This window comes from Passer domesticus, chromosome 6 (assembly GCF_036417665.1).
Source record: "Passer domesticus isolate bPasDom1 chromosome 6, bPasDom1.hap1, whole genome shotgun sequence".
Taxonomy (NCBI): domain Eukaryota; kingdom Metazoa; phylum Chordata; class Aves; order Passeriformes; family Passeridae; genus Passer; species Passer domesticus.
The window spans coordinates 31,765,567-31,781,023 of NC_087479.1; the positions used below are offsets into that span (position 1 = coordinate 31,765,567).

The following is a 15,457-nucleotide window of genomic DNA, read 5'->3' on the forward strand; positions in this document are numbered from 1 at the left end:
TGGTAACTAAAAACACATATATTCATTGTTCATCCACAGCTTTATTTTAAGGACTACATAGAGCAAGTACAAGCTGAAATAACTGTTTTACTTCTGCACTGTAGCCTGCTTCTTTAGCAAAGAAAACTCCACCTTCACAAATTTTAGACCTTTCTAGTAATATCATTAGTCTTCAACAATTTTCAATCTTATCCAAATTCATTTTTGTTGCACAAAATTTTAAGTGCCAGCAAAGAAAAACAGGCATTTAGCACACAGAAAAAAGAAATAACAAGGAGATAAAGAAAGATTCAAGTTTCTACATAATGTTTGCTATATTCAATTATTCATATTAGGAAATTTGAGCTTCAGGCGATCATGCTGTCCAGCCAATCTTCAAGCTCTTCTTCAGTAACATCTTTAGATGTACTTTGCTGCTGCTGTGATGATGTACTCTTCTCTTCAGGCATATCTACTTTTAAAGGCTCTAGAGAAGCAAAAACAAGAAGACTGAAAATCTGGAAACTAATCCATACTACCTCTGTCCTGCATCATTTTGCTTTCAACACACAACTGACTGTACTTAAACACAATCTCTCCTTCTTGAAGAACAGCAAGTCATATTCCAAAAACAGTTTCCATGCTAAACTTCATTTTGTAAAATCAATGCTAGTAAAGTTTGAAAGTCGTATTTAGGAGAAGCCATCAGAAATAGCTGTCAATTCTTCTGTACACTATTAGTGAACTAAAGGTCAATGAAGTTACATGAATACTTTAGCTTCCCTGAAATAAAATCTTCTAGTAGTACACTTTATTTTAATTTAAATTTTTGCTAATTTAAATTTTTAAATAAGCCCAATGCTGTTTTGCAGAAGAATTTCACTTAATGTTTAAAGTAAACTGACAATGGTGAAACTTCAGGTTAGTGAGGAGTTAAAACTGAAAATGAACAAATGGGCCAGAACACAGCCCCAGATAATCTCTGTCACACTGCATTTCACTTATGATAGCAGTACTGTTGACTGGCTAATCAAAAATTCAAAAACATCACCAAAACAGAGAGCAATGGAAATTAAATAAGGTCATGCTGGGGAGAAAACTTACCATTTTCCTTACAATCCGTTTTCAAATCCTTCTCAGTTGATATGCTGCAGGATAATGTACCTGACATAGGTCTATTTTCTGTACTAATGGGAGCCTCTAGATTCAGGAGAAGATCTAGTTCTTCATCCAAATGGTCAGTGTCTTGATTTGACAGTGGATGGACTCTTTGCAGTAATTCTCTTGCATTTGCCCGTGTGCCATTTTTACTCCCAGGTTCTGATGAAGCAACAGAATTACCAACAGGATGGGAGACCAACCCAGTTTCACTTTGAGCCGGAGACTGTCGGAACAGCTGCTCTCTCTTTTTCCCATCTTCAAACATTTTAGACTTCATCTGTGGGATCTCTAGAGGTGTTGATGCCTGTGGAGTACAAGAAAGACTTGAATCCTTATAATGATTATCTATTATTACTATTCTGTCTAATTTGGATTATAATTCATACTTGCTATATCTGATCACTTAAGAAGGTACAGGAAATTTGAGCAGAATCGAATTCAGAAGTAAAAGTAAACTAAAGTTATCTTGATACTTTTGCAAAAGCAAATGCAAAATATAAACTCCTTTCATCCCTTATTACAGAATATGAGATTGTATGCTAACACGGGCACTGACAGAATCATAGAATTGTTTGGTTTGGAAGGGACCTTAAAGATTACCTGTTCTAAGCTGCCTGGGCAGGGAACTTTCCACTAATCCAGATTGCTCAAAGCCTTGTCCAACCTGGCATTGAACACTTCCAGGGATAGGCAGTCCATAGCTTCTCTAGGAAAGCTGTTCCAGTGCCTCACCACTCTTACAGTCAAGAACTTCTTGAACTCTAATCTAAACTAACTCTCCTTCACCTTTGTCCTATCTATACACACCCATGTGAAAAGTCCCCCTCCAGCTCTGCTCTGTAGGTACTGGAAGGTGCTTAAGTTCTCTCTGGCACTTTCTGTTTTCCAGCCTGAAGAGCCTCAACTCTCAGTCTGTCTTCATAGGAGAGGTGCTCCAGCTCTCTGATCAACTCTGTGGCCTTCCTCCACACTTACTCCAACAGGTCCATGTCTTTCTTGTGCTGGGGACCCCAGAGCTGGATGCAGCTCTCCAGGTAGGATCTCACAAGGGCAGAGCAGACAGTGACAATCACCCCTTCCAACCTGATGGTCAGGTTTCCTTTGAAACATGGTGCATGCTGAGTCATGTTGAGCTTTTCATTCACAAACACCCCCAAAGTCCTTCTCCCTACGGCTAGTCTTCATCCTTCTGTAAGGGCCATACTTCTGCTTGCTTGGACAAATGGAGCTTTTTAAGAATTTTATATTTAAGTCTCACTGGATCTTCCTCCCTTACATTAGTATTTTCTTTTTCACAGCTTGAAGGAACACTTTACTAATATTGTTGCTATCCCACCACTGGTGGGAATAAATTACACTTTCTTCACCTGTACAATTGACAGTTTTACCTATAAGGATTGATTCATGAAGAAAAGCACATTTGTTCCATATTAGTTATGTAGAAGATTAAATCACAATTAATATACTTAGCAGGAAGAATGTAAAAGCACTTAAAAGTTTGCACCAAAATTTTGTAACAGCTGCTAACAAGAGAAGCAAACACAAAAACAGTGCAATAATTCCATGTCAAATACTCTGATACTTGATCTCAAATCTAATATGCTGCACATCCAGACATTTGGTTTAAGGCAAATAGACACAAAAAATGTGTCAACAGAGGGGTATCCTGCATTACATGCCACCTGACACACCCATCTAAATGAAAGCATTTACTTACATAATAAATTCTGCTTCTGTTTGAAGACTAATCATTCTTGTACACATTATTTCTTCTAAAAATATTTGCATTTTCTTGTGAAATTTCACAGCATTACCTGCACAAGGTCAGCAGCTATATTCAGCCTCAGATGTAGAGGCAATTCCTGCAGGGCCTGGACCAAAGACTGGCAGTCAACAGAAAGTGCAGAGAACTGAAACACAATTCAACATATAGCACACTTGTGATAAAAAACCACAACAACCGAACACAAAAACATCCACCAAAAAACCCCTCATAAATTATTACATTGTCCTGTCACATACATTCAAAAAATTGAATAAAATACACAAATTATTAGTTTAAAATACACTTTTATGAAGCAGCTTGGCTAAATAAAAACACCTAAAATGCATATAATCACTTAAGGTTAAAAAACAAGGTATAAATAGAATGCTCCTTAGACAATACCTTGAAATCCAAAGCAGGAAATAGTTCAGGAAGTTGACAATGGCGTAAGAAGCTTTTCCAACTGAAACATCTTTTGAATTGTGAAGCTTTCATGCAGTGTGAAATGCCATTATTTAATGAGTTGCCACTATTTCCCAAGCAATCATCCCATGCAGCTCAACAGAGGCCTTTTCATACTTCCCCATCTTTTCAAATGTTTTGATATTTCCAAAAGCAACAAAGTATATAGTTACAAACACTTCTAAAATGACACTCAAGAAAAATATGCTACTGCTGCTAAATGAGAACTTATTACTGTGACAGGTATTGAAGTTGCTGTTTCTCTTGACCCTTTTTAAAAAAACAAAATTACACAAAATGGACCAGCAATATTTGTAGTTTCTACAGAACAGACCAGATTTCAGCAGTTTTAAAACAGATTTCAGGCTCAGAGTACAACAGAACATTCTGAACACATTCACCATGGATAAACTGGCAAAGATAAATCTGATATCCATCATGTATTTTAAAATCTGACAATGAAACGCTGAAGTTCAGTCTATGCTCTTAGCCTGTATTTTCACAGAAATAGAGAAGTTGCTTCCAAATCTCAGTTGAAGAGAGTCCTTCTCAATATGATGTAGACATTTAGAAGTCCAAATACTCAAAAATTAGGAGAGTTTTGTGACTCATAAGAGATCTGTCAAAGAAATTCATACTGCTTCCAAAAGCCAGTCAACACCTTTTAACAGGCTTTTAACACCTAAGCAAGAATGAATATCAAAGACATAGTGTGTTCTGACAGTACATTTGCAAAATTAAAATAAATTTTAAAAGAAACAATGCAGCAGATTTAACAGTTTCTTGTATCCAAATACAGGTTCTGGTGTTCAGTAATAAGAATAAAAGGACTAAAAATATATCTGATACAAGAATTTTTCTTCTGTACTGAGAACTTAATTTTACAATGGATTAGTAATCACCATAAAAGATAATTGGTGAAAGTAACCTCACAAAGTCTTCAGCAAATAATTTTTGTTGCCCAGCAATGAGCTAGATGTTCAGAAAATACAGTTATTTTGACAGATATTAAGGATCAAATGTAGCTTCTGCACAGTTGCAAAAGACAAGGCAATTGTATGAATCTTGTAACACAAAAAATTCTAAAAAGTATAATTGAATAACAAATATTTAAGTGCATTTTGGAAGAGCTATGTATACTTGAAAAAATATTAACATGAATGAACATTGCAAATGAAGGTAAAAAAGTGGAGATAGGGAAGAGGAGGAAATGTTGAGGATAAAGGAAAAGGGGAATTTTGAGAAATAATAGAAGAAGAAATTTGATATCTAAGTAGAGACTTCTCTAAAAGTGGTGTTCTAATAAAAAGCAAAGGGATAAAAGCAGTACTTAATGGATTATGAACACTTCATGGCACATAGCATTATTTGCTCAAAAAATTGTAGAGGCATACTTCGTTGCTGAAATTGCCATTTTTAATTGAAAAATCCAAATGACTAATAACTATGCTTTTTCAATTGCAGACCATGATATGAATGAGACCATGAGTTTTATTACATTTTATCAATATGCTGTGGAGCAAATGCAAACCTACTTTTTGTGAAAATGAAAGACAGTATTCTTAATAAATTTAAATTCTGTTATTGTTGACATCACTCTAACATTTCCATTCCACATTTGAAACTGATGCTTTGCCATTGCTTTCTACAAAAGATAGAGAATGAGAAATATCTAATAATTCTGCAACTAGTTCTATGTCTTTTCTGCTTTATTCTGTTTCCTCATAACCAATTTACTTCAGTTTAAAATTCTTAATCCTTTACATAACGTGTAGACAGGCAAAGAACTAGAAAAAAACAGGTGAGTTAAGAGGCAAAGGCCAGGAATTTGGCAAATGGTATCTAGGATGAAAATTAGACTTGGATCTGCCTTTCAGGGAAAAGAAAGATGGGTCATAAAAAAATGAGATACCAGGCTGAAGATCAGAGACAATGTGAAAAATTAGATAATGCTGTGAAACCATCTGGGACAGGATTCTGGATTAAAATAAGAAATCAAAGGAAGGGTAATGGTGACAACATGTAGCTTCAGTCTGCTCACAATGGCTTTAGCCATTCAGGAATTAATTACTGTGTTATAATCACCTAAATGCTATAATGAAAATCCTCTGAGGAAACTATGAAGAAATTAGTACTTGGGATATTGACACCATCCTGCACACTAGGAACAGAAGAACCAATGAGAAAAACCAGTTGCTGAAAGCCTGTGTTCCACTAAAGAAACAGGTGGTGGTTTAGACAAATGCTGCATTTGGGTTTAGTTCCTCACTTTAATTTGACTTTGCAGCTCTAAAGTACCTTTAAATACCACTTCCCAGGGAATAATTATTGTAATATTTTAGAAAATAAGTAGCACATTTTTAAAATTTGAATATATGTGGATGTTACAAGAGACAATCAAGCAGAGTTTCACAATAATTTTAAGAAAAGCCTAGAAGACAAAAGCATATATTTTGCAAACGTTTAGGTTTGGATGAGGAAGACAGCTGCAGAGATTGAGACACTTTAAGTATCCTGAGAGAGAAACAAGAGACTTCTACTGCTATGCTTCTTTTTATTGAAGCATAAAGAATTCATACACAAAAAATCTAGTTGGTATCCTAATTATTTAGGGCATGACGTTTCAACCAGAGGATATGAACTGCTAATCTGAAGAAACTAGAACGCTTTACAGTCCAATACATGAATATACTCCTACAGGTTTTGTTATAGTCATTCTATTAAACACTTTTCTCTTGAATACAGCTGAAAAAGGAAGGCTGAATTCCTATGTCAGTAAAGCAAAGAGACAGTCTGATTTCTCTTCACTGGAGGGCTTTCTTGTTCTTTCCTCCCAACATAACTTAAAAACTGAGCCTGAGGCTTTGATTAGTCTTCAGTAGAAAAAAAAGTACAGGGCCCAAGGACAAGATCCTCCAGCATTAGAGAGAAGTTGATAAAAATATACAGAATAAAGAGTCCTATTACTGTATTAACAATTTGTTGCTGAAGGCACAACTACCCAGATATTCTGTCCCAGGTGATTATCTATATAAATCATTTGAATGATAATTCTGTTACCTGCTTATGGCATATACTTTCTTTATCCCATTCTTTCTCGTCAGCAAATCGAAACTGTGTAAAGGAATCTCCTAAGGAAAAGAAATAAAAATATATTTATTTTTAAAAATCATAAAAATGTTTTCTTTGAAGTTCCTAACCCCAAAGAGGTAAATTTAAGAAATAAATATTAATGCTGCTTGTATTCACAATATTAAACTTATTTGTGCCAAACTTCTACAGGACTTTTAATCACTTACTGCAAAACAGCACTAAAAAAGGGCAACAAATACAAAACTGAATGATGAGGTGTTAAGTGACATGCCAACATGCAAGATTTTCATTTAAAGGTCCAATGTGGACAACACAGTAGGAATGCACACATTATTCACGGAGTGAATGTCTTATCAACAGCTTTGAAAGCTCTGTAGATAGACTCTCACCAACATGGAAATTTTTCTAAAACTGGATTATACAAGCCAAATAAAGACTTCCTGTTCTCTGGTAGCTATATTCTCTCTCTTCCTACTACTCCATCCTCCAGCACGTCATCAGAAAAAAAGGCACTGAACCCCAAGTTCCAATCCATATGCAAAAAGGATTGAATTAAAAGAAACCCTTAAATAGGATTAATTAAGTTAAATACATAATTACAGAATCTTCTAACCTACCACATTCCTTCAAGCCAGTAGAAGCTTTTTGTTACTATAAGGGAGAGTGGATTATCCTTTTGCCTAAAATGCAATATTTTTATTGCAGCCCCATGCTGTGTTACAAAAGACAGACCTACAAATTTATTTACTGAAAAAAACCACACAAGAACTCCAGTAACTCAAAAGAATAAATAAGGTCTGTGACAGAGGAAACATGAAAGATTAAGGTTGCAAAATGATGGCCAAAGGTACAGAGTAAGAGAAAGCTAAGATGTTTCTTCTTAGACTGCAATTTAAGGATAAATAACTTTTAGGAGTTCTATTAGGAAAAAAAAAAAGCCATGCAGAATTATTATATGAAGGAGATGAAATTTGATCCTGAGAATTAGAGAGCTACTAAGTTGGTCAAAGGTCTGGAGAGTCTCTCTTTTGGCAAAAGGTTGAGTGAGCTGGGCCTGTTCAATCTCAAGAAGAGATGACTGAAAGGGGATCTCATCACTGTATGTAGGTATCTGAAGGGAGGGTGTCAAGATGCTCTCCTTGGTGGTGCCAATCAGTAGGACAAGAGGCAGTGGGTAGAAACTGATGCACAGGAAGTTACACCAAAACATGAGGAAGAGCTTCTGTCCTGTGAGCACTGGAACAGGTTGTCCAGGGAGATTGTTGGAGTCTCCCTCCCTAGTGATATTCAAGAACCATCAGAACACAAACCTGTGCCACGTGCTCTGGGATGACCCTGCTTGAGCAGGGAGGTTGGGCCAGATTATCCACTGTGGTTCCTTCCAACCTGACCCATTCTGTGGTCATCTGTAAGTAACTGTGATTTATTTCAGCAGTTGGCTGAGAGGCAACAGTTCTCTCTAAAAGAGAATGAATGCCCTAGAGGAAGTTTTCAATGGCTTTACCAACAATTGATCATCTAGCTTTCATTTGGCTCTTGACATCCTAAGTGCCATTCATAACTTTGATGATTCCTGAATCATGCCCTTAATCCTGCAGACAAAATCAGAACATATAATCTGCCTTCCCCAAAATGGCTTCTTTTACATTATCTGCCTGTCCCAAAATGTAGGAGAGAGCAATCTTCCACCAGTTTTACTCAATAGTGCCAGCATCAGCTGGCTTTTGTTTCACAAAAAAAAGGAATAAGCAGAAAAGTGGCATTGCAATTGGAATTGGCCTATTTCTCTGCCAAATAATGTGAAACGAGAGATCTAATCATCCTTCAGGTGGAATTTAAAACTTTTTGGCCGTGAATATTAAGTTATTTTTTTTTATATCTAAAGTGCACTTCCAGTTTATTGCATTTCATGTATGGTGATTGGGTATGCAAATATAGTCATATGCTAGTAACACTGAGTACCTGGCACATCCACCATCATCATTTTCAGAACCATTACAGCAAGAAAGTGACCTTCTCAGCTGAATATTTATATAAATATTTACAGCCATTACCATGTCCAGCTTGAATATGTATTTCTTTGTTTTCAATTGCTTTATCTAACATGGCTCAGCAGTGTTGTGCTGATACATAACCTTGCCTGATCAGCTATGTTTTGGTATACATTCAGCATCTCCAGAGATTACTATTTTGAAAACAGCCACTATCAAACAGTACAATTGCCAATAATTAAAAATAAGCACAGAAATTAAGACTTAGATATCTAATAAGGTGGCTAATTTTACATATGTTCAGTTCATACAATAAAAACACCAGGTTTCATGCTTTTTCTAGGGATGCTCAGTGTGGAAAAATAAGACCCTATATCTTTATGTATCTATCTGCACATGCAAACACTTGAGCACTCACAGCTGTCTCGCTACTGACAAAGGCACCTCCCCCTTCATTGCACAAGAGGAAGTAAAAGCCCCTGTTTCAAAATATCTGGAGTACTGTTAATACATAATAACTAATTCTGAAAACCAAAGAAATAAAAATATTAGTCTCCTGATTTTAAAATGGGTACGAAAATGTGCAAATTAATGTTTTAACAGCTTATACTTTAAAAGCTCTATTTAGTTACATTTGCAAAGAAGTTCTACCAAAATCAAAATGGTCCTCCAAGTGTTCCTACTACTAGAACAAATGCATTGGTACTTTCTTCCAATATTCCCAAGACTGCTCACACTGCATCAAGGAGGAAATAGGTTTCTCTACTCTTATAAAAGAGTAAAATTAAACTAAAGGATTGGTTAAATGCTTTCAGTATCTGAGAATGATCAAATGTAAACTAGCTAAATCAAACTATTTCATCTAAAAAATCCACTGGGGTCAAGAGCTGGTTTATGACTGTCCACACTCACAAGGTTGGTAGTCATGGATCCTCAGTTTGAGATTGTATTGCTGAATTAAAGAGCATGACTTACTTACACTGTAGTTTAATTAGACTCTTTAAGTAAGCTAACAAAGCATGCCTTTCAAATGGAAAAGCATAACTACAATTCACTGTAGCATATTTAATGCAAATTATGTCAATGAGAATGTTAGTCTAACCAATTATCTTTTCACAAGTTCCTTTACCCTGAAAATAACTTCCTTTTATTCCATGAATAGTAATTCAAACCACTTGCAGTAACTCTTGAGTTAGTTTCAACATAAAAAAGGCTTTTCTTGAGAATAATTTTTATCTTACCTACAAGTACCATTTGGCCTTCACATACAGAGTAGCTGAAAATAATGTATTCAAGCAAACCTTGCACGTGGTCTTTGGTAACAGTCACGACAAGCAAATATTAAACAATACTGTTTATTTTTTAAAATGTGAAATTGTTATGAAAATGGCAGAACTAAACCAACCATGCTTTCCTACCACTCAAATACACCATAAAGCCAAACCAATTTATTTAAATAAAAGGTATCTTTCAGTTTTTCATTATCCCAATTAGCTTTTCCTACAAATACTCTTTGAACAGCAGAATCAAAACACATCCTACCTGTAATCTATAATAAATATTTTCTCATTTGTGAAATTTAAAGTCTAAAAATAGAAAAAATGGAAGAAAATCAGTTTTCAGCAGGAAAAAAATCTATTAGTGGAATGGTTTTGTTAATTTAAAACCTCTCTCAATCCATAAAACATTACTGAAGACAGAAGAAAAATAATCTGCAGTCTTAGAGATGAAATTGGAGGATGAGAATAGCAAGGAATTAACATGATCCTTCTAAGATTGCCATGGCTGTAAAGAAGTGCTGCAAGTGCAAATATTATACTCTAAATCCACTTTTTAATCATCATCTCTCTTTTAGCCCCCCTTTGGATACTGAAAGGTGCTATGAGGTTTCCCCAGAGTCTTCTCTTCCTCAGGCTGAAATGCCCCAACTCTTTCAGCTTATCTTCATAAAATACTGAGAGCAAGGATATTTGTAGGCTGCACTGCAAACTATACAGGATATTTGTAACCAGATTAAAAAAGAGCAATACTCTATATTATTTCCCTGGCATAACTATGCAACACTACTAGTCACATTTTAAAATAAAAACATGTTACCAAACATCAGGATTATCTGACCAAGGCTAAATTATGTCTTCAAAATTTAAAATTTGTCACAGAGAAAGGAGTGAGAAGGAAGGATCTTTTGAAATCAATGCTGGTTCTGGAACAGAATGTCTGTTCAGGAAGAACAGAACTAATTTAACACGTAAAGGAACTGCAGCGTATTGAAATCAAAGACAGACACAATTTTTTTCAAATGAGAAGCAGGGTGAAGCCAACAAATACCAAAATACACAATGATTCAAAAAGAAAAAATTCCAAAACTACACACACTAAAAAAAAAACAAAACAAAACAAAAAAAAAACCCAAAAAAAAAAAAAAAAAAAAAACAACCCAGAAAACAAATCTTCCTATTAAAAACTAAAGCAGAGGCTAACAAGAGTCAGGAAACCCAAACAAATAAAATTATACCACAAGAGGTTCAGAAAAACAAACAGTAGTACACTTGTTCCTTTATGAATGCCAGGTGACTAAGAAATATGACAGAAAGAACAGGAATGCCTTTAAGCCTTTAAAGCTTTAGAGAACTAAATGACAGCTCAAGGATACTGGGAACAGTGAAAGAGAAACTGCAGAAGACAATGCAATATCAGTCAAATGTGCTGGATGGAAAAAGTAGAAACTATCAGAAATGTAATGGCTATGCAGATAAATACAGTATTTTGGGGAAGAGTCAATATGAGATGTGAAGTTCTGCTGTGTGATCTAAGACAATTTCTTGAAAGAAGCAAAATATCATGTACATAAGCAGGATCTAATTCATACAATTTACATGCACTTCCAAAAGCTCTCACTGACATCCCACTCCCTTTCTCACCCAAGACTTCAGAGCAGCAAAATAAGAGGAGGCTTTGTATGAATAAATAATTACCTTAAAGTAGGAAGAAAAAAAGCAAATTGTCAATTTTCACAATAAAATAAACAACCTGTGTGATTCTCTGGGGTTCTAGCTGTTTAATTCTTCCCACTTCAACAGAAGAGAAGAAAAGAGGGGAAAATGAAGCCACAAAATTTGCTGATGATACCATGTTAGTGCAGATGAAGGCAGGCGGTAAAGAATGACATAAGAACTCCATAAGATTGAGAAAGTAGATTTTAAAGTGGCAAATGAAGCCCAATACTGAAAATGCAACAGGCAGTAATTGTCAAAGAAAGCTTAGAGCTAACCAACACCCTTCCACATTAAAATCAGTGCTACACAGTGTGCAAAGCAGCAAACTCTGTGTAATTCTTAAAAAGGCAGGAGTGAACAACACACAGAACATCGTTACACTGCTATCACACATTACCTCAAATACTGTGCAGAGTCTTGGTTTCCCAAGCCCAGTCTCAAAAAATGTAACATTAGAATAGGCATAGAACAGATTCTGGATCAGAAGCAATTTAGTGCCTTAAGCCAAAGGAGAGGAACCAAAGGAACATGAAAGAGATCTAAAACCAGGAAAAGCATAAAAAGGGCAGATGGGGACCAACTGCTTATTGTCTTCTCACTCAGAAGCAGCAAATGAACCCATCAGGTAACAAATGCAAAACAGATAAAACGTGGCAAATCTTTATAACTTGAAGCTGGCTTGTGGGACTTCACGCCAGGAAAGAGTGCAGACAGCACAACATGCAAGAAGGATACAGGATAACTATTTCTAAACACAAAGATTGCACATCTGGCTCAGATGTCTCCCTCAGACATAAACGATTGCAGGTCAAGAAAGTATGTGGGAAAGTAGCTTATAATACAGTACATTCAGGTACCTTAGCTCAGGTGTCTCCAGATGGACCTTGGGTCTGCTTCAGTAGAGCCAACCCTAAAAGCAAATAGCTAGGTTGATTTATCTTTAGAGCTCTACTTGTCTCTTAATTGGCTATCTTTCTGGAAAAAAAAAAAAAAAAAGGAGGAAAAGTAGGCAATTCACAAATTTATTTTATTTATTTTTAGTCTGTAGCTGCACTCTTTCAAGCCAATGGAAATTTCCTCTTTCAATTTTTCTCACATTTCCTTAAATTTATCACTATTTTTCAAATGTAATTTTTTATTAATTATGTCATTACTATAGCTTTTGGAATGCTGCAAAAATACAAAATATTAAACTAAAATGCATTGAACAAAAATATATATTTAAAACTTCTCTCAACTACAGTAGCCTGCATAAGCACCAATCCCATCTCCTCCAGTATTCAATTTTTTTTTACTGAATAAATAATAAAATTATATTTAAGGTTAAAGTTACTGATTTCCCCATAGGTAAGCTTAAACTTTTCATTAAGTTCAAGCTAGTCACCTTAAATATTTACATTTTTCCTGATGCTTTATGACATTTTCTAGTGTCATTTTTTTCAGGCCACTAATTTATAACATACTTAGTGATTTTTAAATGTCACTGCAGCCAACTTGCAATATTAGACAAAGTAGATAAATCTACAGGGCATACTGTTTTTTTGAGCAGTATCATTCAAGAAGGCTGAGAAAAAAAAGAAAAAGAGTGCTGCATAACTTAATAATAAAAATGAAGCTTAGTTACTGCACAAATACAAAAGATCAATGAAATTTGTGATTCTTCCTAGGAACAGGGACAGAAACTCCTCTGGGTAAAAGGGAGAGAACTCATATCTTTTGATAAGACTAGACCCAACAGAGGAAAAAGCAGCTTAACAGAAGAGTTTGTGATCCACACAGACTGACAGCTTAAGGGAACTAATGATCTGGCCCTTTGGGAAGACACTGCCTTCTCCAACACCATATAAGCAACTAATGTCAGTCCAGCACAAGTCCATATCAGGAAGCAAAGCTGAAATTCAACACTGGAAGAGAAGAAATGGCAAGGTTCCCACCCACAAAGAAAGATTTGCATAACGTCAAACTGCAGAACTCAAAAGAGGAATGAATCCATTTGCATTTGCTGGCACAAGGTGCTCTTATATTCTGGCTTGTGAGAAGAGACATTATGAAAAGAATCCAAGAAGAACAACATTCAATCAGAATGAAAGACAGTCATCCCAAAAGATCCCTGGTTTGCCCTGCCTATTTACAGGAACCACTGTGTGGCAGCCACAGAGAATGGGCACTGAAGGATGAGAAGAACAGAGAGGGATGCACTCCTATACATTCTAGTAAGAAAAATTACTGCCTTGAGACTCTGGGGCAGACAGTACCTCTAAGCTCACACAACCACTTTAAAAGCAAAATGAGAGCTTGGATGAACAGTTTAGTTTTATACTGAAGTGAGGTTAAAGCTGAAACAGCACCCTTCATTGATACTTTAGACTGTACAGCTTGTAAATAATTCATCCTCCTATCCTGCTATGGTTTGATATTTTGAGTAGCTAAAAAATCTATCCCATAATAGGCAGCAAAATTTCTACCCTTCATTAGGGAGGTTTTAATTTTTTCTAAAGTACACATGAAGACCAGTTTTTGCAGTGTTTTCACATCCAAAGTTTAAGTAAAATACATGTTTCAAAAACACAACAAAACTACTACTGTTGTCTAGATACCTCATGTCATGCTACATATAAGAAAGCATAACTGCATGTCAGTAGCTTTTGCTGAGTTGCAGACTGGCACTCACTGGCCTAGTTCTTTCCCTTATCCTATTTTAAAAAAGTTCTGACACAATTATTCTTCATCAGGGTTATTGTTCATTATACCTCCTGTGTGAACAGTCCCCACAAACACATTGCTGTATCATATCCAGGAGGTGAGAACACCACTGGACCAGATTTATACTTGTGCTTTTCCATCTAAGAGAACTTCATATCTAATTGTCGTGCAATTAGATATAAACTGCTCTTAGGTAGCTAAGATTAGTTGCATTGCATAAATTTACACTAGGATTACTACCGTTTTCTGTAAGCAGGCTGTCAGAATATTTGGTCTGAAAACTTTGAAATTCATTATACACCTTACTTGTCCAGAAAAGGCAGGAACATATAAAATAAGTCCCCTTTATTCCACATTCTACCTCCACCCACAAAAAAATCAATTTTTAGAACAAGAATGCCCAAACTCCCATGACAGTAATCTTAGAGAAAACAAATTAACAAACTTAATAAATACTTTATTTTAACCAGCTTGCTAGTTTTTAATTGCAATAATAACCACAAATTGACGGAATTAGAGAAAAAAAATAGTCTCATATTGGAAGTCCTTACATGCCACACAAACACTGGAAAACTTCTATTTTGCTGTCCCTCTTCCCTCTAATTTTATAGCAGACAAATCATAGAGGTTTATAATACATTTGACAGTTGAACATTCAAACTTCCAGTTAAAGCATTTAAAGCCAGTCTTAATTTTGAATGGTAAATACACATGGAATTTGACGCCCCTCACGTTATTAGAATTTCAAAACAGAAAAAAAAAAATCTAGATTCTTCTTAGTACTACAGTTTGATTCCTTATTCTTTGAGGGTACATTAACAATAAAGAATATAATAGTATGATTAATAAATATTCATTATGATGCTGTTCTGACTATTTTTAATATCATCACATCCAAATTAGTACTATCCTTCCCTAAAGCACAATTTGCTATTCATGTAGGTGGTACATTATGCTCTGTCTATGGGACTATCTTTCAAAAGTATTCATAAATTATACACAACTGTGCAGACCTAAAAATATTCAAGCAGTTTGATACAGTGAGTATGAGGCTTGGCCTTCTTGCATTTATGGGGAGTTCTGCAAGATATGAGAAGTCATAGCACTAACATGAGATTGCCAGATTTTTTTTTAATGAAACAAGAAAAGTAGCTTCAGAAAACAGGTGGATTTTCTTCTGAAATGTCAATAAAATTGCAAGGATTACAATTAGCAAATAGCAAATCTCATAAAGCTCCAGTTCTATATACATACAATAGCCTAGAAAGCATTTCATTGTGTGTGCAAGTAACTCATATCCCTCCAAA

At 35.4% G+C, this 15,457-nt stretch overlaps 1 protein-coding gene across 4 annotated transcripts in view; it reads right to left on the reverse strand.

Moving 5' to 3' along the window:
- Positions 1 to 21: 21 nt before the first annotated feature.
- AVEN (apoptosis and caspase activation inhibitor) overlaps positions 22 to 15,457 on the reverse strand; it is an 85,594-nt gene continuing 70,158 nt past the window's right edge. For all 4 annotated transcript variants that reach the window (XM_064424168.1, XM_064424172.1, XM_064424171.1 and 1 more), the window contains exons 3-6: positions 6,428 to 6,498; positions 2,955 to 3,050; positions 1,084 to 1,444; positions 22 to 466 (exon numbers count right to left, since the gene is read on the reverse strand). In XM_064424168.1, the coding sequence (XP_064280238.1) occupies positions 348 to 466; positions 1,084 to 1,444; positions 2,955 to 3,050; positions 6,428 to 6,498 (647 nt within the window). In that variant the 3' untranslated portion in view covers positions 22 to 347. The remainder of the gene's footprint in view (positions 467 to 1,083; positions 1,445 to 2,954; positions 3,051 to 6,427; positions 6,499 to 15,457) is intronic.